This window comes from Nestor notabilis, unplaced genomic scaffold (genome assembly GCF_000696875.1).
Source record: "Nestor notabilis isolate BGI_N333 unplaced genomic scaffold, ASM69687v1 scaffold9711, whole genome shotgun sequence".
In the NCBI taxonomy this organism is placed as follows: Eukaryota; Metazoa; Chordata; class Aves; order Psittaciformes; family Psittacidae; genus Nestor; species Nestor notabilis.
In genome coordinates, this window is record NW_009914206.1 from 47,955 (window position 1) to 71,776 (window position 23,822).

A 23,822-nucleotide genomic window follows, 5' to 3' on the forward strand; every position below is an offset into this window, starting at 1 on the left:
AAAAAAACTTGCATTAAATACTTTTTAAAAGATCTAGCAGTTAGTTTTGTTTGCAGAAGGGATAAATAAACCCAAGGATTTCCCACCAAACCTGGACAAAATACTACACCTATAAATTCCTACAGAGATGCCATTTCCTTATTTCACCTCTAGCTGGAAACACGGTCAAGCCCAAAATCAATGACTTTATGAAGAGCAGCTGTCACGAGGAGAAAACCAACTTCTCTAAGGTAACTTGAGCAGTACCTCAGAAAGGGACTCAGATGACAGCAAAAAGCCACTTTCCCTTGTGCAACCCCTTCCAGTCCTCTCTTCTTCACCCTCCCCAGCAGCAAAGCCCCTTACGTGGCTGGTCAGGATAGCCTCAGCCTCCACTAAGGCACACCAGTTATTCAAAACAAAAGCAAGAAATGTCAGGTGTGAACATAACCACGGCCTTGGGAAGCACCTACATCCTCGGTGCAAGTGGCAGCAGCTCCGAGCACACCAGCTGTGCACTGCATTGCATCTCCTGTCTCCATGCACGCTGCAGCGTATGGCCATGCAAAACCCAGATCTGGCTGTGCGCTCACAAGAGGGAAAATGACACTGCTGACTTCTGGTTAACCTGCATTTTGGGATGTTGCAAGGGCAGCTGCCAGACAGATCTGTCAGCCCTCCGAAATTATAAAGGTGATGCTGTCTGCTGAACTCAGGCTGGTCTTAAAACTGAGACTCATCTGCTGCAAGCACACCCTCCCAACGCTGAGAAAGCACAGCCTTCAAACATGCATGAATAAATGACTGAGAACATCTTTATCAGAATTTCCAACACAAAAATGTTTTTAAAGAGGAGCTTTTTCACGTGGATGTCTCATCTAGAATACCAGCATCTACATTTTTGCAGGTAGAATCTGCCCTAACTTGGCTATGAAGTTTCAAAGGCATTTCAGGCCATCACCTCTGTGCTTTCAAGCCCAAGACCTTCTTGTGCCCTATTGTTGTCCTGAGTTTCCTGAGAAGGGTCCCAAGTAACTGGATGATATCTTTCTCCTTCTGTTTTGGTTCACTTTGCAAACGATACTTGCCCACAACAACAGAACATCGCTCCAAGAGCATCACTGGGGAATTGAGATAACAGATGCAAATTCACACCCATCTCAGACCACACCAAACTTCTCAGATCTTGCTGCGGTGGTTCCCACGCATGAACTCACTGCAGACCTGCTTTCAGATCCACAGCTAGCTCAGTGTTTGCCCAGAGCAAGCGCTTTCCTCTGCAGAAGACACTCCATGATCTAAGGAAGAGAGGTGTTCTTCGAAAGCTGCAGTCATTTCAAGCTCCAAACTATTAGGACTACCAACAATTAACATTTTAAAGCAGTTTTGTGCCCCATCTGCTCCCAGAATGTATGGCACAACCAACACATTGTAACAATTTTGCTGTGGGATCCTGATTAATCTAACTATAAATCACTGTGAAATTCATAATTAAAATATTTCTAAGCAGACCACCATCAACATTTGCAGGCAAATACCCAATTGTATATGCATGTTTACAAATACCACAGCTGTCTATATGTTCTATATGCTTTATCTTAACACCAACTAGTCATGGGCAAGCAACACTGACGTAAATGCTTGCCTTCAAAGCGGTGAGTAAATCCAATGGATTCATTCTCACCTCTAACCTGCATTTAGGGAGACACAAGCACAGAGCATTTCAGCACCTGTGCAGTCATTCTGTATTTGGGGTTCCAGAATCATGTGTGTGCTATCAAAGGCACCTTAAAATCAATTCTGGTCACTCTTTAAGCACCTGGAAATCTCCACAGATGGCAGTGCTGACATAGCTGTCCCACCTCAACTGCTTCCTGTGCTCCAGCTTTAGGGACTGTGCACTGTCAGCCAGAACAGTGCCCACCACCCCCTGAAGCACCTTCCTACCAGCTCTAAAGCATCTGAGTGCCTGGGCCAACATCCTGCATTTACACAGCATCCTACGCCTAGAAATACCCCAAATTGCTTTGCAAGCTCCATGGCTTTGATGTGCCTGTTGGTAAAGAGCACAAAGCACCCACTGCTGAGACGCACCAGATGTTTAGTAACAAATCCCAATTCTTTAGCTTTGCCTTGCAATAGCAGACAAAAGTCAGGGGCAGGAAGTAAAAACACCATAATAATTTGAAAACACAGAAGAAATTCAGCCAACACACATTCCAGATGAGTGTTTGGGAGATTATAGAATAAAACTGGCATTTCCCTCCTGAATAAAAATATTCTAGAGTAGCAATTTCAATCTTTTGCAAAGAACAAGAAACACTAAAAGCTGCTTTCTGTAGGAATGTTTTCCTCTTGTCCTCCTTGACTGTCTCCAAAAGAACTGGAAGCAGTTTTTTCCTGCAGACACTGTAATAACATATGCACCCAGCGTATAAGTAGCTATCAAATAAAACCCTCCCAGAACTCTGCCAAATCATAGAATCCTAGAATTCTTTAGGTTTGAAAAGACCTTTAAGATCGTCGAGTCCAACTGTTAATCCAGCACTACCAAGTCCACTACTAAACCATGTCCCTAAGTGCCACATTACATACTTTTTGAATACCTCCAAGGATGGTGACTCCACCACTTCCCTGGGCAGCCTGTTCCAGTGCTTGACAACCCTTTCAGTGAAGAATTTTTTCCTATCCAATCTAAATCTCCCCTGGCACAACTTGAGGATCTTTCCTCCTGTCACTTGTTACCTGTGAGAAGAGACTGACACCATCCTCGCTACAACCTCCTTTCAGGTAGTTGTAGAGAGCAATAAAGTCTCCCCCAAGCCTCCTTTTCTCCAGGCTAAACAATCCCAAGTTCCTTCAGCTGTTCCTCATAAGACTTGTGCTCTAGGCCCTTCATCAGCTTCATTGCTCTGCTTTAGGCAGGAATCAGACGCTCTCCAGCACCTCAGTGCCTTCTTGCAGTGAGGGGCCCAAAACAGAACACAGGATTTGTCGCCAGTGCGATGTACAAGAGGACAATCACTTCCCTAGTGTTGCTGGCCATGCAACTTCTGATACAAGCCAGGATGCTGCTCATGTTCAGCCAGCTGTCAACCCACACCCCAAGGTCCTTTCAATACAGTATCAGTCATTTTGTTCCTCGGGAAAAAGGTGTGCCAGTCATGCTTCTTCCATTTTTGTCCTCAAAGCATTCCTGTAAAGAGAATATATCAACACAAACTAGCTCTGACAAATGCTCCACTTCCCAGAGGTTTGTTCCACCTGACTGCAGGATCTGGTTTTGAATACAAACAAAAATGTAGGTCATTGAAAGGTCCTGTTGCCCTCTGGACCTCCAGTTTTCCCATGTTTGTTTTAAATAACTCTTTACCTTGGTTCCACCTGAACATTTACACAAAATGAAATAAGGTTGAAATAGCCCAGGTAGCACGTGACAGCTCAGGCAAGCACAATGGTCTCTTCCAAAGTGGTATAAACTTCTTTCTGACCTGGAGGAGAAGATAAATCAGACTGATCCCAAGAAACAGCTTGTCTGTAAAATGGGATATGCCTGTATGCATCACTTGCGTTGTTCATAATCTCTGTACTCATCCATGTCCACATCCGAATCAAAGAGGGAGTGTCCAGTGTAATCCGTGTCAGGGGTTTGAGAAATACTGTTCCCTTCCTCATCAAAGGTTTCTGTCCTTGAATAAAAACTGAAGTCCTGCAAAGGGGAGTAAGTCTTGCTTGCTTCACTGCTTTCCTCAGATTCATACAGAGTGTTATCATCATCATGGTGCCATTCTGGCCAAAATTTCCTCCTTATTCTTTCACAATACATAGCAAGGTTAATCAGTTCACCTGCAACATAGCACAACGAGTTCCAGTAAATACATACAGCCAACAATGCTCTAACTCACCTGTTGATCCAGAAACAGGTTAGCACTGTTTGGAAATAAATTGTGCCAATTCTTTCCGAAGAGGTATCAAGTTCCAAGATCCCATTAATCCTCTGCTTGTAACTTAAAATACGTATTATTAACCTACATGCAACAAGAAAGGCTACACCGGAATGAACATAAATGCATGTAGCAAAACAACTACCCCAAATTCAACTTCTACTGAAAAAAATCTGGACAGGATACTAACACTAAGTTTTTCATAGTAAAATTCTTGCTTATTTTTGCATAAACCCGTTTTCTAAAGACAGAATTTGATCCTATACATACACGCTACACTTATTAAAATACAGTGAATTTGGGGTTTTCACCACCAGATGGCAGCGTTGTCTGTAAGATAAAATCACGTTTTCCTATGGTCACTGGCTCACACCTAATGTTCTCAGCCTTAGTACCTTACGCCTTACGTTTACACACACGTATGCTTAGAGAAGAACTCACAGAAAACTTCAAACTAGTCTATGCCTCCTGACTGTTCCTTTAGTAGCACTCTCTTGCACAGAGTAGATCTACAGGTCAAATTCATTCCTTTTACACCTAATTTCACATCTTTTTCCTCCTTAGTTCTTCCCATTTTTCATACTGTGTGGTTTGATCCTGAAAAGGGATGCAAACATGCTTTCACACGCCTGTAACAGCACAAAAGAAAAAAATAAAAGGAAGAAAAAAGAAGCATGTAGGGGAAGGGTACGTTGCTTTCCAATTCACGCAAAATGACAGCATCTCCAAAGTCAGGCTGCACTTTTTCCTTGCCCAGCATCTCCAGTAACAGCAAAGGCTGCAATTTCAGCAACAACCTGCAGTTTTATCATCAATGAAAATTCAGTGCAGCAGAATTTGGCTCATGGCCATGTTTCTGTCTTCTCATACTTCACCCAGCATTCATTCCTCAGAGACATTCGGTTTTTGCTGAATATTAAACAGGGAAAAAAGATCAAGGACTGGGACAGAAACAATTATCGTGTAGAACATTAAAGAGAAGACAAGTAAGAATTTTAAAAGAAAACAACATTATGGGATACATAATGTTTCTTACCTTTGATTAGTCTCTCTGGTCGAGTCCCTGGTAGTGTCCACATTGCCTGTGCCAGATGCCCAAAGACGGTGGCATCAACAGTGGAAATCTTTGGTCCCATAATGTACTTCTTGTCACCTGTAAATACAACAGAAAACATTTAAACATTTCTCAACTGGATGTCACTTCTCAATTAAAAAATAAAACAAAATAAAAATAAAATCCATGTTTACTTTTTTTAAAATTTAAATCACTTAGCTTAAAGGTTCACTCATTCAAAGACAGGAATTCAATCTTGAATACAGTTCAAAAGCTGTTTGCCAGGGTTCAGTGGGTGAAATCCATTACTGCAGCTTCCCCTGTACTCACCACTTCTCTAACTAGACCAATTACAGAGCCACTGCTGGCCAAGTAACCTCCTCCACTCATCACAGCTGGCAGAGCATATACCCTGCACTAGTTTTGCTGCATTTAAGACCTTCTCTGCAGCCAGCAAGTCCTTGAAAGCATGATTCTTTTTAGTGCAAACACAAAATCACTCAGACATCATTTGAAATCATGAATGCACTGAAAGAAGCTGGCCACCCAGCATCTCTTGTGCGTGCAGACCCAGTTTCAGGTTACCCAGCTGATCACATGAGAAGAGAAAGTCACACACAAAGCTTTCCTCTGCCACCATTTGTTCAGGCTGCAAACAATGCACCAGTCAGACTGTCAGCAGCTGCTCAGAAAACCTAACCCTCCAAGAGGAGGACAAAACCACAGGCAGGAGTGAACAGCTCCTCTCTTGGACCACCAGTGCAGCGCCCCTACCCCCAAACACTGGCTCTACCTGGCAGGGAACCAAGGCATATCAGGCACACAGGCAGGCAAGTGAAATGGCAGCCCACTGGGACTGGCCTGGTCCAGAGGAGGAACATGTCTGCTCCACACTGCTATTCTGCTTACATCTCTGGGCATCCCACTGCTATGATGGTCCTAAGTGGCCACACAGCACCAACAGATGGATAAATGTGCACACAGGTGAAACATGCAGTATTGCAGAGGTCAGGTTAGATGGTCGCGCTGTTCCTGCCTTATCCTGAAGTGCTATAAACTCCATAAAATGTGGTAATTCAATTCTCCAAATCCAGTTATCCCATCCCCCCAGGACATTGTTCCTCTGCCCATAATTCAGCTGGTTATTAAATGTTAGGGTTATTGCATGAGTTTAGAAGAACTGTCCAGCACTAAAATGCATCAAATTCCAGAGTACAGTACAAAGATTGCTGTCATCTCCCAGTACAACAGTGGAACAAAGCAGTGCTCAGGAATAACTGGTAACAATAAGCTCCTCTAGCCTGTCAGATGTCATTTTAACACGGAGTTAACTCCCCAGCTCTTTCACAGGTGTATTGATCTACTGTTGGAAAACTGTGTATGAGGTAAACATGTCTTTTCAGTATTTATGTGACACCTAGCATTCAGCGATCTCAAACAAAGCTCTAAAACTGGTCTCCAAACCACAGTTATGTACCAACATCAGAATTTAGCACTATACAACCAGATATAGCTGTATAGTGAAGACTCGACCATAGAGATGAGACTCAATCCATAGAGATGCTGCCCTGGGAAGGAATACTGCCATTTCCATCTTGGTACAACTGAGGCAAAGGGGAGAGGGCTGAGCTGTCCCACTCTTTCGCAGAGTGGTTCCCCAAGCACAACACCCCACACTGTCAGTTGTGTGGAAACAAAGGGCAAGAGGAGGAAATAAAGCTGGGGTTCCATAAAACTATAAATCTGCTAGGTCAATCTGCACCATATACCATGGCCTCCATGCCCATTTCCTTCTACCAGTTCCAACCTGTACCCAAAACTTCCAGGTAACTTTTATCCAGAAGACTTTCTGACAGACTGGGTATCTCTCAGTGTCTAGTTTTAAACCAGATTACACAGAACCTGTCACATCAAGGCTGCTATAGTGCTAATCATCACAAACACATCTCTGCATCCCCTGGCTAATCCAACAGAAACGTAATCACCTCATCACACCCGGGCAAATTCATACTGCCGGGGGGATCTGAAAGCACACAGCTCTTCTATTTATGAATGCATGCACCAGAGGATTCAAAAGCAGCTACTTCAGCACTGGGTCAAGAATCAAGAGACAGATCTGTAAGGCACAGGGCAGGCACAAGACCTGCACCCTTCCACAGCAGCACGTAAAGCCCACACAGGCTGCCACAGGGCATTTCAACTAGCATTAGAGGCTCAACTTCAGGTTGGTCCCACCTCTGTGTTTCAGCCCTGAGCACCCCTGCCCTCCACAGAACATCAAATGGTTTTCAAAAGCTGTTTCCAGCAGCTGCTGCCCAGCAACTCCCTGCTCAAAATCCCCATTTATCCAAAAGCCTGAGGCAGGCACACAGCTGAGAAGGCACCAACAGATTTATGGGCACTGCTCACTGACTTGCATCTTAATAAATGATCAACCAAATGTATATCCTTATATATTGCTAGTTCATATGCCCGCTTCCCCCCCATCTTCCTTACACTTCTACCAGGCAGCAAGGAACTTCTACAGCACGAGGAAATTACATTTGTGGTTTAGAGACTGCATGACAAAGAGCAAGATGGTATCAAGGGGGCAGGCTTATCCACCACACGAGGTTTAGGCCAATTTTCCACATTTATAAGAGATCTGGAGAAGTCTGTTAGGGAAGTAGGTACGTAAGAAAAATGATTCTCAGAAATTACAAAGAAAGAAAAAGCCGCACCCAAGATGTGACTGGGAATGTCAAAATGAGCGTCACAAGATCTGGCAGCTGCCAAGTTATCATTCTCTGGAAGCAACTCTTAGAATTTAAAAGTTATTCTTGTTCCCATGAGAATGGGCTCTGTTAAAAAATGGGGAGTATTAATCAATCTGATATGCCTGATGACTGACAGCTACAGTTTGGCACATGGAGCTATGCTGCATGACAGGCATCCTTTGTAAGCTCATAAGATTGCCCTCTAATTAACAGCCAAAATCCCAACTGCTTCCTCTTCTGGGAAAATACATCAGCACATGTACGGGGAAGGGAATCTTACAAAGATTCTTGTAGAGTCAGTAGGCTGACTGACTGCCTTCTCCTTTCCCCTATGAAACAAGGGTGTCTCCAGTCAGGCTAGAAGACCTCATCCCACCTCCTGTTCCCACTCCAGGATAGCACATGGAGACCACAGTTACTAGATCCAACCATAAACAGCTGGCTGGAGAAAACCTGAGCAGGCTGACATTAATGAAAAATCAAGACAATTATAGAGGCAGACAAATGCAGGAATAATCAAAAGGGCTAATACAACGATTCACTTAACTGCACACTGACTAACCCAACATCCATTTCAGAAGGCAAGATGAAAAAAATGCACAATATTCAGCTGTTAATGTAGTAAAATAACAGGTACACAGCAGATGCCCATCAAGGCTTTTTGAAGCACACAAAGCACAACGTTCTCATCAATAATCTGGAAGTAAACATAAAACCTCTGCTGATAATATACGCAGACCATTTTAAAAAAATTATATAGTGAAGAAAACACCTTATCCTTGAGGATTTCCAGTGATTTTTCCCACAAAAACCAGGAGAGACCAATTACAGCATTGCCCTTCACGAGGAGATGACCCAGGCCACCCAGGGAGGGAGCAGAAACCAGGAGGAGCATCTGCCTGCAGGCTGGAATCGGACAAACTCCAATTTGAACAGGTCAGATTTTGAGCAAGATTTTGGTGGTGAACAACATCTGCCACCACTTGCTAATGAAAGTGATGGCACCTCCCCCTGCTGAAATCTTGTAATTAAAACTGGATGAAAGACGTAACTCCAGTCAAAAAAGACACGGGCCTCAGGACAGCAACCAAGCAGTCCAATTCCGAGATCTATCTAGATTTCATGTTCCCTTTTGAACTCCAAACTTTACAAATCTGAGTGTCTGTATAGACTCCAGAGACAGAAGGATGCAGACTTCAAATAACCAAACCAAGAGGCTCCTACAGGTACTCGGGAACATGTTTCAGTTTTCTCTTGAAGGCTATGTCTCTTCTAGGCGGACAGGGATGACTTCAGCACGGACACATTCACTGCTGCTCCATTCAGCCTGCCAGCATTGTCTATCCAGAACTAACGGGTTCTGTTGAGCTCCCAAGTCATAGATTGAACTCCCTTCAGCTTCCATCCCCATTCCTCTTTGTGATGTACATGGAACCATACAGCGCCAACTTTGAAGCTATGGCAACAGTAGCTCCACAGTTGAGGACACCTTGAGCTGGCCACAGCTCTGCAGCAGATGCGCCCAGACCTCTTCTAAAATGAGCTGCTGCCTCCCTTCCTCCCCCAGAAAGAAAAGGGACCTCAAACTCCACGTTTTCTTTGAGAAGGCACCAGAGTAGGTAACTTTTTTTGTTAACAAACAAAATACAGCAAGAGAAAGCACTGACAGAAGAGCTGTCAACGATTCTTCCCCTTGCCTAATGCATCCCTTGCATTGTACTGATGCATCACGTGTCTTTTTTTCACTTTGCTCCTAATCCAGCGGATTCGCAGGTTTGTTTCAGAAAACAAAGTTATGGAAAACTCTACACAACCCCATCTAGGTTCTCCTTTCCAAAACACCTTGGAAGTCCAGAAGCATCTCTCTTCCTCTCCCTTCTGAGCAAGCACTCAGTTTCTGCCTTCTGCTGGGCTCTCCTCACCTTGCTCCCTTCATCCATTCCACCTGTTTCGAGCACAGGGTTCCTACCCTCCACTCAGCCACCTCTTTAAAGCAATCACAAAAGGGAACAAAGTAGCCACACAGGTACCATCTCTTATGGTTCCTCGTGCAAGAGAGGGACATGCTCAAGGGAAGAAACAACCTGCTCCAAACCAACTCCTCAAAATGCAAATTTTACACAAAAGCACAAGATGGTTAGCTCTCAGCACACTGCATAGGGAGAAACACAGTGTAGATAGCTCCAGTGCAGATTTCAAGCCTGAGCTATGCAACAGAAACAAGGCCCATGCAGTTCTAGCTGAGGCCAACCTTAAGACTAACCCCATGGGATCCACTCATGGCAACCAAGAAGCTTAAAACCACCTATTTTAATAACACAGACCCATCTCCTACAAGAAGCTTTGAATAAAGCTGCTAACACCAACCAAATACAAAGTCTAGCTTATCAGCATCTGCAAAGGGTTTCAAATGGCAGCGTCCTAACAATCCTATCAAACACCTATGAGTCTCATGAAGAAAAATGAGCCCCCCACCCAAATATAAGTAAGTTTCATTTGCAGAACTAAACACTATGTTTCCCTACAAAAAGCTCTTCTAAAATAACAGGCCACTTTCTGCTCCTCTAGATACACGTACCTGGTGCCACTTACTCCTCTAAACAGACAACTTGGTGGCAAACATCAGGGAAAGAAACACTGTCCCTGCCAGAGTTAGGGTGGCACTGCATGACAACAGCAGTGTGGACTCTGCCTACTGACAAAATGAGATTATTTGTGTACACAATCAAGCTGCCAGTTGATTCCATCCTGCAGACAGTGGGCTGCAAACGAACAGCACGCAAGTAATTCGCTGTATGTTACCCAGGAGGCTTGCTAGAGTCCGCATGTCCTTCTCCATCAGCGTGTACATCTCCTCCTCTGAGAAGCGGCCAATGCCATGGCCAAACATCTCCCGCTTCACGATCCCTTTGGTCAGATGACACAGGATCCATTTCAGCAAGTCGCTGAAGGGGCCAAAAAGCGAAACCATCTTCTGAGTCTCATGAAGATTTTCCACCCACTGGCAATAAGTTAAAGTCCTAGAAGAATGCAAAAATAAGTTACAGTGGTGCAATACCCAGACAGCCCATGACTCCCCTGCAAGGGCTCACACTTTGCGGTATTTAAGCAGGCTGCCCAGTGCTTATTTTCTCAGTAAATCATCACTTCAAAAGCAAATGAGATTCACATTGAAATATAAAATAAAAGTTCGCATAACAAAGTGCAGTGCCAAAAGCATTATTAGCTATAGATGACTGACTGCACAGACCTGGGGAAACAACAACAAAACAGCCCACAAAGAAACCAGTCTTTCGTACAAACATAACTTGTTTTCTATACTGCTGAAACATGGCCAAGCAGCAACTGTGCCCCAACATAAATATTGTAGCAGTCATTTTTCAGATCTCTGCTCTCCTCAGAAACTTACATGACACCATCTTTTAAAATCAAATTTAAAAAGCGAAGGGGTGGTGGTTATTGGGTTGGTTTTGTCCTGTATTTCCTCTCTTCAAAATGTTGATTTTAACAGCAAGACATTTCTAAAGGACTCTGTTGTATTTTGGGCTGCATTTCAGCTGGACTGAATGACAAATATATTTCTTCGAAAGGTCTTTTTTACAAAAATTCATCTTACCAGCTGAAATTTTTATTTCCTATGTGAAATTTTGTTCTTTACTAATATCATAGGCAAACAAAAAACTGATTTGCTGCTGTCACTACTCAAGAAGCTTAGGAAAACAAACCAAGCATTAACTTTCTGAATATCTAGCATCTTCTGACATTATGAGGAAAACAAAAGGACCACCTGAATTCTGCCACCAAATTCAAGGAATGTTGGAAAAAGGACTAAAAATATCTCAAAGTAGACATCACAAACATATGAAGCCAACACAGGCCCACAAACACTGCAAGTTGATACCCATATTCTATTGTGTTTATATCAGTTTCCAAACTGAAAAATCTAAATCTGGACTTACATATTTGAGATCATATAAAAACAGGCTCACAGAGACATAATAAAATAGTGAAGCTGGACCAAAAAGTTGAAATATCAAAAGTTGCAAGTTCATGTATGCAATTATGTTAAATACTAACTTAATAAACACATTTCCATTTCCAATAGGATTAGAGCTCCTTTTTTTTTTTTTTTAGTTTGGAACACGATTTCTAATTGCATTTCATCTCCTTAGTGCTGGTATGAATCACCTAATTCAATTTAAACAAAAAACCAGTAGCATCTCCTGGACAACTCCTGTGAGTTTCTGTTTTAAATCTAACTCCTGTATGTCATGAACAGAAGCTGAATTCATCATTACCACCAGAGAACAACTATGTTTACACCACAAAAATGTTCTTATCTTCAAGTTTCCACAGATTCTTTATATGAATTACTAATAACAAGAAGTAAAAGGAGAGTATTTGGCATAACAGCAAATCCACTTACAGCTCAAATTTAGAATGCTCCCAACAGAGCGAGTGAAAGGCACTTTAATTCTATTTAAAATTGTCCACTGCAGAACAATGCCTTCTGCTCAAATTGATTTCATTAAAGTCAGAAACAGAGAGGCATGTGCAGGTTTTGCTGCAAATGCATGAACACTGAAGAACAAAATACACCTGCTATGTTACTGATGGCTTTACTCTCAACAGAGGTTTTCTCCATAATCACTTGTGCTATATTAATGACAAAAGCATCCCACTGACACTTCACACGCTTCAGTAACACTCTTCCAACTGGGGGTGTCCTGCACAATCCTTGTTTTTTACAATGGATGGATCAACTCAAGTCATTGAGCTGGTTTCAGCACAGCAGAGTTTGAAACAAAGCCAGAGTTAGTGAGAGGCACTAGCACAAAAATGGGAATGTGAAGCCAGCAAGCAGAGGAGTAAACAGCTACTGAAACTCCAGAAGTATAAATTTTGTCTAGAAAATGTGGTGTGAGATTACCTTGTTCCATGATCAGAGGTAAAACACGATTTAAGAAGGACGAAGAGGATACTGGACTGAAAGCATAAGGGTGCTATGTTCTACCATAGAGCAGAACATTTCAGTAGTCATGTTTCACGGGCCTGGGATAGGACAAAGTCCCTTGGGCAGGTACAGCTCTGAATAGGAATTAAAACTCTGGTTTTGATTGGAACACTGGGAAATAATTACAAATACTATCTATATCTCCGAGTTATTATTTGTTGCTTGAATAAGCTAAGAAAAACTTCCTCTCTGAGAGTACTGCTGTGTGTCTCACTGCAAAGACCCTCCTTCCCCAGCATGGACCCGACCAGCTTCACCTGGCAACTCTGCAACACAACTTAGTTGCTTTAGCACAACAGGCCTGGCCATGGAAGGGACAAGACAACGGCAAAACAAAACAGAAAAAGAAGACAGGAGACTCTGCTTCAGCATTTTTTAAAGAGTCGCTCCAGTTGACCAAGACTAACTTGGCCCTATGAGCTTGTTATCGCTATTGTTCACTCCAGCCACACCAGCAAGCTGGCACTGCACCAAGAATGATCAGCTATGTCCAGGATGGTTTTAATTTCATGAGACAGGATTAACAAGGTTTCCCACAAAGCTAATTAGCCTATAAAGTAAAAATACAAGCGCTTGCTTGCTCTGGGGGAGGTGGTCTTTGTGTCTGGAAGAGGTAGAGACCAGATCAAGCTTTTAACAATCAGGACACCAGTGTAGGAAGAGCAGAACTGCACAGGATCTAGGTAATCCTGCTTAGGCTAAACTGTCAAACACAGTCTTAGACATCTACTTGTCATTTTGAATTCGTCAAGTTGTCTCATGTTCCAAATCTCAAATTTATATGAGCAATGAAGGCAGCTAAATAGACAACCACAGAGTTTACTTCTAAAACTTTATAGTTCTGAGCAGGCAAAAGCAAAGAAAACAGTAAGTTCAGATTCAAGAGTTATGAACATTTTTAGAACTGGCTTTAGAAGCACTTTGTTAAAAGAATTCTATTCAAAGGCTCATTAATCTGTGCTTCCTACCAAAACATGCTCCCACCTACACGCCTCTGCTCAGACTACATTACTAGAGTACTATCAACACTACAATAGGTTAAGGAAATGCCAGAAATCAGATAGTCGACATAACCTGCTTCAGCATAACTATACATTTTAAGCTACAGTTAGTATTTATAGGATGACATAATTACTTTAAATAATGTCCTGAACTGAGCATTTTAGGAAGCATTAAGAGTCCCATTTGTGCCAGCACATCTGTACAAATTTTAAGAGTATAAATAAACCAATAATGCTTTAAAGAGCAATGCTGTGGAGGTGAAGCAAATCCGAAGACTACATGTAACAGCAGCTTTGGCCTCAATACAAAAATCAGGAGAGGGGATGGAGAAAGTGACTCATCAGTAGCTGCTTGCTTGATTTTCCCCCAACTGTCTGAAAATCAAGAAAAGGGGGAGGTGTTCACAAGGATGTGAACTGGGGGTTATTTTTCCTATCTGAACCTGTGCAGACTGGAATTTCTTGATATACAAAAGGATTATAACAAATTCATTCCAGTCAACTGTAGAAACCCCACCTGCTGTGCCAGAGCAACTGGCTTTTAAGTCACGTGAGACATTCAAGCCTCATCATTAATAGCAGGAGAGACATCACTCTTACAATTGGCTTGATGTATTTAAACATTTATACTATAAACAAATTTTATGTTTAATAGGTGGCGAGTCTGAATACCAAAGTCAGATTTATTTGTATTCCCATACCATGCTTTTCCTGTACTTCAAGCATTCACCACATATGTTTACATCATCTTCTTGAAAGACAAGGTAAAAAAATGAGTTAAATACATATGTGTATGTATACACACATACACTTACAAATCACTATGGCTGGTTTAACTGTATTGTCAAACACAATCTAAGGGATTAGTTTGGTTAAGATGCATATTCAAGGCTTTAGGTTCTCACTAAGCACATTAGTGTCACTAACCTGAGATCCCTCTCCTGAGATTAAAGTGCCAGAAAGCACCTCACAGTGACTGCCAGCCCTCCAGGCACCAGCAGCTGCCTGGCTTGAATGCTGGCAGTGTCACTGAGCCCAGTGTGCCAGCACCAGAAGGACATGAAAAACAGATGCCCTCAATCTACCTTACACTGAGGTCCAATCCCACAAACGTGGTGCAGATACACCAAAAACTTAACGCATCCTAAAGGTGGCTGTGGGTGTCCCACTGATTTCTGAGGGCCCACAGTTGCTGCAGGCAATGGAGACAACCCAGAACAAACCCTGAACAGATTACAGAGGTCTGCATCAGAGCCTGGACCTGCAGCGCGAGCTACAGAATTGGTCTGCTCCCATCTCTTCCCTGCTGACTTAGCCCAACATCCATTTAGGTTAATCAGGCTTTTAGTCTTTTGCCAACTTAAACATAGCAAAAGCCTAATAGTTACAGCATTCCCAGAGACAGGAGCTCCAGCACCAGATCCAAATTAGTCTTGAGCATCTTGGAGATATGCTCTAATCCAAGCATGAAAATAGATACACTCACTCAATTGCTCTTTCTGCCTGACCCCTGCCAGGTATCGGTCTCAGCCTGGGGCAGAGACAGGGTGTCTAGAGGCTGAGGTTCACAACAGCTCTGCATTGCTCTCAACTCCAAGCAGAGCAGCAATTTCCACCTGTAAGAGGCACTAATTGGTGAAGATGAGCAATTACCGCAGCAAAAGCAAAACCTTTCAGGAGGAAATGCTGAGGACCCACCAGGATTACCTCCATCCGGAGACACTATACCACAGGATGTACTTTTCTGCTCTGTTCGATAAATGTACTATAGTATTATTTATTCATGATGAAGCTACTTTGCATGCTGCTGGCAATGAAACAGTATGAATCAAGTTTTGTATCACTGCTTTGAACGCTTGATTTTACAAACCTCATCTGCAGAAAGGTGATCACTGTTATAAATTCCTCACCATGGGACTTGAGGACACTATGAACAAACCCTAAGCCTCTGGTGGGAATTCGGCAGGTTCAAGGACCAATGTGAAGGGATTCTACAACCACAGACAGAATGCTAAGAGGTCCTGCACACCTAAAGCCTGATCTTAATTTGGTGTAACTACAGGATGGTCAAAGTTCTTATCACGAATTACAGTGCTACAGCTGTGACGCCTCATAGTTCAGATTTTGCCTAGTAGAGAGAACCAGCATGGTATAACCTCACCAACATAGCAAGCCTCTGGCACAGCCACACAGCAGGGACATACAATAAGAGTTACAGCTGGATGTTTCACTACGCTGCAGCAAAAATGCACGCCTTAAGAAAACTCAGCTGCATGACTAAACAGGAAAGACAACAGGCATGTAAGTCAGGCATGCAAACCTCTATTTTTACTTCGCCTACCCACCTCCCTGGGTCAGTGCCTGAATTTGGAATACCTGCGCCCCATGCTCCCCTACTTCATGCCCAGCAGTGCCCAAATCAGCTCAGAGGGAGCCTGGACAGATAGATAACTTCACAGAGGAAAGTGTGGTTTGTGACTGACAGCAGTAGTATAAATTTGTTATCAGTCATGTTACATTTAAAACAGTTAAGTCTATGGACACAAAAAAAAAAAAAAAAGAAAAAACAAACACAATGCTAAGGCAATGAGATGGAGCATTAAGGGATTAAAAGGCCTCATCTTCCCTTTGGCAGCTGGAATAATTGAAGGGAGAAAAATGAACAAAAAAATGTTACATTGGCAGGCTGAGACATTTTTGAGGCTATGGCACTACAGATGGGTATAACTGGTGAAGATCACACTTCTTGGAAGACAGAGATTTCATTTCTAAACCATATAATTTTAATCTGCCAGCTGAATGCTATAATTTTTGCCAGGCAACACTAAGAACTGTATGTACGTATGTTGCTGCTCATCTTCAATCACAAGGTGAAAGAAAAAGCAGGTAAATGCATTCAATTTAAATCACACGTTCTGAAGGAAAAAAAAGTGCAACATAAATGCAAGACTTAGTACAGCAAGGACTTAAATGCAGGCTAGAAAGCAAACCGTTGGGAAACAAAAAAAGAAAAAAAAAAAGGAAAAAGAAAAAGCCTTGTGCTTGCTGAGGCAGCCAATGCAGCATCCAAGACGCCATGTCTACCTGCTACTTCTATGGATCCAGACTGGAAGAGGCACTTTAAAAGGAGTGAAATTTAAGGTGAGGAGGAAATACCAGATATTCTTTCCAAAAGTGCCAGTAAAATGCATAAAGTACCAGCAAGGTTGTATTTATGTTTTCCACTGATACATGTACTTCACCTTCCCAGGATACTGTGACTGTGCCCTATCAGCTGGTAGCATTGTCAACAATACATATTAACAGGAGTATCCTGTGTTACAGGAAAGACAATAATCCATATTCTAACCGCGCACACAGGTAATTAAAAACAGTAACTGTAAGAACACAGTATTCCAGATTCACTATGAACACCGATTTGTTCTCCTACACCCCCAAACCCACAAATGTGATGAGTTTTTGCTCTGTATTAACAAGGCTGTTTCTATACGGAAGTCACGTGAAACACGACAGATGAACAGCCCACTGCTGCTCCCTCCCGAACAGCTGCAGGCGAAGGGCCCAGCTCCTTACCTTGCTTACACAGCATGACAACTTTTCAGAGGAATTACCCCTGGCTCATATTTGTGTACATAGAAAGAAGCTGCAGTTTCCCAGGGTGAAGAGAGTTGTAAAATTAATAACTGGGTACCCAATTATTACCAAGCTTTCTGCAAGAGAAAATAAGCATACACATCCAGGCACGAGCACAGGGGCAGATCTGACAGCACAAAAATGCCACCAGCTTTGCCATGCAAACTCACCAGTACAAGTGCTCTTCCACCATTTTTGTCACAGCTCTGGAAACAGCTCTTTCATGTGGACCAAGGTGTTTATTCAAATTCACTCCAAGTTTCTCTTCCAAAAAATCAATAATGAACTCAGTGCCAGATACTTGAGTGTGATTGTATTCAATCCAAGGCATTTTCCCTTGAGGGGAAAGTTTTCCATCAAAATAGTTCTAAGGAAAAAGAAAAGCAAGTAGACAGACAAAAAAGGCCCTTCAGGTTCTGTTTCAATGAGAATAAATCTTTTAAAATATTTTTCTGTGTTTTTAAAGGCAACATTATCCAACAAACTTTTTTTTTTCTTAAATTAATACTCTACGCTAGTGGCAGCTGTTCAAATTGGAGCTCTTGCTCTGATTGTCTATAGCATAATTCAGACAAAATTGTTTCCAGGCCCTGCAAGGTGTTATACACTATTATATTAGATGCCACATGATGAATGATTATTCAAGTACCCAGGTTATTTAAGGGTTGGAGGTGCTCAGATCTCCCAGAAGATTGGATCTGTTATTCTCAACAAGTTTTTAATCACAGGACTCAACTGCATTTGGCTTTTCCACAGAGCAGCACTTTTCATGTTAAATGTACTTTGTAAAGATTAACTCACTGCCTATCTCAGACAGCTGCATTACTGCCAAGGATGAAACGAGCACAATCACAAACGTATAATGAAAGACACATCATTCTCCCACTGAGCAGGAAGGAAATCTTTACATATGCCTTTACATATCCTTCTGCCACTTCGTAATTTAGAAATCTCATATACTTACAGACACAATTGTTACAATTGGGTCTCTGAAAGCCCTGCACCAGTACAGCACTAGCACATGGCTAAATAATGTTGTATCTGTTCAGGATTCAACGGAAGTTGCCATCTAATCAGACAGAAGCAACCATCTATTTTCCCCCAGTTTACAGTTGAAGAAGGTGAAACAGAAGTTAGAAAATTTATGTCTCATCATAAATAGGAGAGGAATTGCTGGCTGCCAAAAGTGTAATCAGATATTTGACTTCAATTGTGTCCTACTCCTGAAAGCAAAGACACAAGGCAGAACTTTCTTCCTTTCTTGCGATTCCTGTCCTTGAGTCCTATTATTTAGTGAATGAAAAATCCTAGCTCAGAAAGCTGAATCATAAAGGCTCACAATAAAGACCCTCCACCTTCTGGAAGTAACCTTAAGCATTTCAGGATGTAGCTCCTCACTGCTAGAGGTTTTGGGTTAGCAGTTCTGGACTGACCTGTTTGGGTCCCAAGTATTTAGCCTTCCTGAATCCACTAAAGATGGACTAAGGTCCTCTCACAGCAAGAAGTATACACCAGAATGTGCCTCCAGCTCAGTCTAAGCGCGCAGCATCCTGGCTGCCGCTCAAACGCAGATGTGCAATGCACTAGGAACACGCTGCCATTCCCGGAGGTTCTACCCATGTGGATGAAAACACAAAACAGGTAACACTGCTGGGAAAACAATGCCTTCTGGCTGTGGCCTCTTCTGGGATTCCTGCCCAAACAAGTATGGTAGGGACACCAGATTATATAATGTCTCACCTACTGCATCCCTGACTGGGTGAATGAAGCAGCCAAATCCCCTCCGCTTGCATGTGTTAGTGACATAGGCATTACTACTCTGGTCCATGGGAGAAACTCTAAAACTGATGGACATCTGAAACTGAAAGGAGAACACTGCCACATCCTTCCACCTTCCAGACCTTTCCTTCATGAAGAAGGCTCTTTCAGCACAAAGGTTTCCATAATTTTTCATTATGAATTTAATACAGAATCACGAGCCTTTTCTGCAACTACTCAGTGCGTCTATATGGCAATGAGCATTGCTGGCTTAATCTTTGTTAAGACCCTTCAGCATGAGACCTCCCTTCTTGTGCATAAATACTGGTGTTTTGTAGAAGCTGCTAGACTTGAAGATGTGTTTATTACATATTGCAATTACCGTAGTCTATATCATTTGCAACCCAGAAAAATAGTAAGTTCTTATTCAGCTGCATATTTCTTCCAACACATATAGAATCATAGAATCACAGAATAGTTAGAGTTGGAAGGGACCTTAAGATCATCTAGTTCCAACCCCCCTGCCATGAGCAGGGACACCACACACTAAACTATGTCGCCCAAGGCTCTGTCCAGCCTGGCCTTAAACGCCTCCAGGGTTGAAGCATTCACAACTTCCTTGGGCAACCTATTCCAGTGCCTCACCACCCTCACTGTGAAGAACTTCTTCCTTGTATCTAACCTAAAGTTCCCCTGTTTAAGTTTAAAGCCATTACCCCTTGTCCTACCACTAGAGTCCCTAATGAAGAGTCCCTCCCCAGCATCCTTGTAGGCCCCCTTCAGATACTGGAAGGCTGTTATAAGGTACATTGCATAAGAACTTGTTAGTACTGCATTAATATTACACTCTCAAAAAACACAAATGAGAGCTAAGGTTCTCACAGCAAAACTGGTTTACCTAAACTTAAAAAAGCCTTTTCAGGATTTGCATGTTTCATTACATACAGCTTACCAAACAAAATAGGAAACCTCTTTCAATGACCTGAGAAAACCTTAGTCTCTTGACAAATCTGTTATGCTGTTCTCATATCCACTGTTCTCAGATGGGTATTTTTAGGCTTGAAACCTCCATATCCTTATGGCTGCTACTAATTGCCATCAAATATTTATCCATTTTCCACTTAAAAATTGTTCCAGCTGCAAATCTGGAAAAAACTGTGGTATTCTCATTAAAAACAAAAAAAACCCAACAAAATGTCCCCTCATACCTCATAGTACATTTAACTGAACAGTAGCCTGCAGAGCAACAACAACAAGAGCTCCCTAGAACCTCATTTATGGAGGAATTTATACAGAGAATGGTACAGGGCATTTCTGGGGTAATTTTACAATACTATCCAGAAGAAATTAGGTTCCACATTTTCAGTTACTGCTGCTTATGCTTTTACTTTTACTGATGTCCCTTCCCAAAGAACCTACTATCTTTGCAGCCTGTGCTAATTACTTATCAGATTACATAAACCCTCAGCTCTTCACATTTGTGAGGCAATCAAGGAACACCCAAAAGATGTCCACAATAATACAGAATGGTCTCTTTCAAAGCAAGCTTTATCAAGAAAAGCATCGATGGTTTTGAAAGAACAGCCAGGTACTATGACAGCCCAGCTGGGGTGGGGCTGCCCTAATTACTTTTGATGGGGAACTCATACCCAGACAGGCATCTTCAGGAAAACAAGCACATTACAAGAGTGCATCTGATGGGAGAAAATCAGGTGAGAGTAAGGTAGGAATGTGTCACCCAGTTCCACTTCTCACATGCCATTAAAGCATTGTTGTGTAACACAGCATGTTACTCGATAGTCTGATGCACTACAATAAACATAAGGCATCAGAAGAGTAAAAGCAGTCTGACCACACTGCAGCCTTTTCTTCATTTCACAACCCTCCCTTCGAAGCAGCCTCTTCGTGGGAAGGTGATGACCATAGCAAGTCTCCAGAGGTGAGCCCCAGCACCAGCCACCACCCGGAGTGCCATCACTTCTCTATCATGGTCCTCACCAGCACACAGAGAAGTGAGGTGTTTCCTCCTGCATCCAGCCATATTCCCTGCTGGAGGAGCCATCGCATGTCTCTGTCGCCACCGGTGTCTTACAGGTAACGCAGCCACAAGCAAATAAAACAGAAGTCTCCATGTAGTCTAAGTACAGGAAACTTCCTTAATGCCAGCTGACAATGTGCCTGCTGGCTCCCCTCCTACTGCCTCCTGCTCCCTACCACTTAATCCAATGTGACAGCATCTGTACTTTCCTCCACCCAATGGAGCCAAACACAACACCGTATCCTAACAAAAGGACAGAAACAGAATCTGCCTCTTTTGGGGAGAAAAAAGGTGCTTCCTCAACTTGTAAGCTTAGCTCTACCTCCAAAACCTTGCATAAGGCTGTAATCCCACGAACACCTCAAGCCTATATAAACTGGGATGGCTAAAATCAGCAACCTGGTGTTCCCAGCACCCGCAGGACCCATTATGGCACATGGAGCATGTGGGGAACCACGCTGGATTATAACCAAATAAACTAAACCTTCATGGCTCCAGCTAGGCCAGCTCTGGACCAGTCTGATCTGGCACAAGCAAACACATGCAGGGCGGGACAAGAAGGAGCTGCTGGAGACAGGACTGTTGATTTTGGTGGTCCTGCTGACCTACACCAGCTTAGCGTGCTCACAGCTAGCACAAAGGAATAGAAATAGATGCAACCCCAAAAAGCAATGCTGACTGTCAGTACAGAAAAAATAAAGAGGGGAGGATAACCCTCTGGAAATCACTCTCCCTCCGAAAAGCTGAATGACTCACTTCTAGCCAGCAGGAGCTGTCTGAACGGCTCCATCCCAAACCACACAAATGCATGGTGCTGTCTTTTACAAGTGACCATACCCTGCTGCAACCACCTCTTATACTGCAGCTTGCTTTAATTACTCTCCACCAAAGCAACTTTAATCATCACAAACATATGAGCCACATCAACTGCCATTAGAAAGAAAATAGATCTCACCAATATAGTTTTCCCTTCAAATGTGCATTTTCTACCTAAATTACTCTGGGTGGAGAAACACTGTGCACTAAGTCCTCCTGCTCCAATGACATGTTTAAACTTCAGTATCTTGCAGGTTCTGTACACTTAAATGTAACAAACGCATCCCACAGATGGAAATCTTCCTCTTTAATGCTCTGAAGTATCTGATTCAAGTACCATTAAATCCTAAGATAATGAATATTAAACTCGGGCTTTTAAAGACTTAAGCAAAATATACCAATTAGGGGTTTTCTTTCACTTATGATGTAAAGGAGTTTAATCACATATGAAGCCAAATGAACATCAAGCACAAATGTGCAGAATAAAAAAAGTTGTAATATGGTTCATTTTCCTCTATAAAACGTTGAACATAAGCAAAACATTCTTCTTAACACCTTGGTATACAGCAGTAATAAATGACTTGAACCCACATAGGGTGAGCATGCAACTTACCCACAGCTCAGTCTCTTTGAGACAAAGAAGGATGCCAAATTTATATAACTTAGGAGACGTCTTCTACCTAAGATCCTCATTATATTTACCGCCACTGTTCCATCACCTGAAATGCACTCAATGCTTTACAAAAGCAGACAAGAGACAAGAAACTGGCTCCATGTTTCAAAGACCCTGTACGCTATACAGCTTGCCAACACCGCTGCAATGCACACGCCAGACTCACGGCATCACAACTCAACCTTTATGCTATTCCTGCTCTCATGGCTTTCATTTGCCAGACTAGCTCAAGCTTCATCCCCTGCCCTGTTGGAAGATGGCACAGAATGTACCCAACCACAGTTAAGAAGCAGTATTCACAACCTCTAAAAGCAATCCTGTCTCCCTTCACTGGGAGGAAGCACCAGTGATGGGAGGTGAAGCAAAAGGCAAGCGTGTCTTCCCACAAGAGCTCTAAAGAGAAACCCTCCAGGAAAGTAAGAAGCTGCAGCTATCAAATCTTGATCTCTTCAGCATGGTGAAATTCAAAGACCACTAGGTTTAGGTCTGGGGTATTATTTAGCATTATATAAACTCCAGACTACACTCCAACACTTCCAGCCAAGTTAACTTCCAACATTCACGTAGCTTTGCCAGATAAACCTAGAGCTGTTCCAGACCAATCTCATTCAAGCCATATCTTCAAAGGTTACACACTAAATTTAACTGGAGACATAAAAGTGTACTCACCTAGTTGCAGGTGTAGCTTTACATCTTTCCTGGGTGAGACAGATGGGGGGGGGGGAGAAGGACAGGATGCCTATTTGTCATTTCATGCAATTACAGCCAGCTGCAATGTAAAGGAAAACGGCATGATGTACCTGGTAGGGCAGATCAGCCATCCTCAAGTAAGTTTCCATTTTCAAACAGAACGGAGACAAACTTGGAACACCATTGGTAGGCCTCGAAAACTGGTGCAGTATGATAGCATCTTTCGAATCAAGCTCTTCCTCCTTCCTGCCAGAAACAAAGCAGAATTAAAAATAAATAAATAAGTCACCAAAACCGAACAGGTGCGTGACCCACCAGCTCATCAAACACACACAGGAGAAGCCCTCATCGAGGCAGCGCACACATCACAGCCTGCAGCAGGGGTTTGATGCACCGATCCCGAGCCCAGGCCACGCTGGGGCTCGGCTCACCCCGCACCGGCAGCGCTGAGCTCCGGCAGTGTCCG

The 23,822-nt window shown here is 42.8% G+C and overlaps 1 protein-coding gene across 1 annotated transcript; it reads right to left on the minus strand.

The window, feature by feature from the left end:
• Window positions 1-3,541: 3,541 nt before the first annotated feature.
• FAXC (failed axon connections homolog (Drosophila)) lies at window positions 3,542-23,610 on the minus strand (the record flags this gene model as incomplete). The annotated part of the gene is made up of 5 exons (XM_010023540.1): window positions 3,542-3,825; window positions 4,960-5,076; window positions 10,536-10,753; window positions 17,552-17,748; window positions 23,467-23,610. Coding segments are annotated over 5 exons (960 nt in total), but the record flags the coding sequence as incomplete, so codon positions are not given.
• Between the last annotated feature and the right edge of the window lie 212 nt (window positions 23,611-23,822).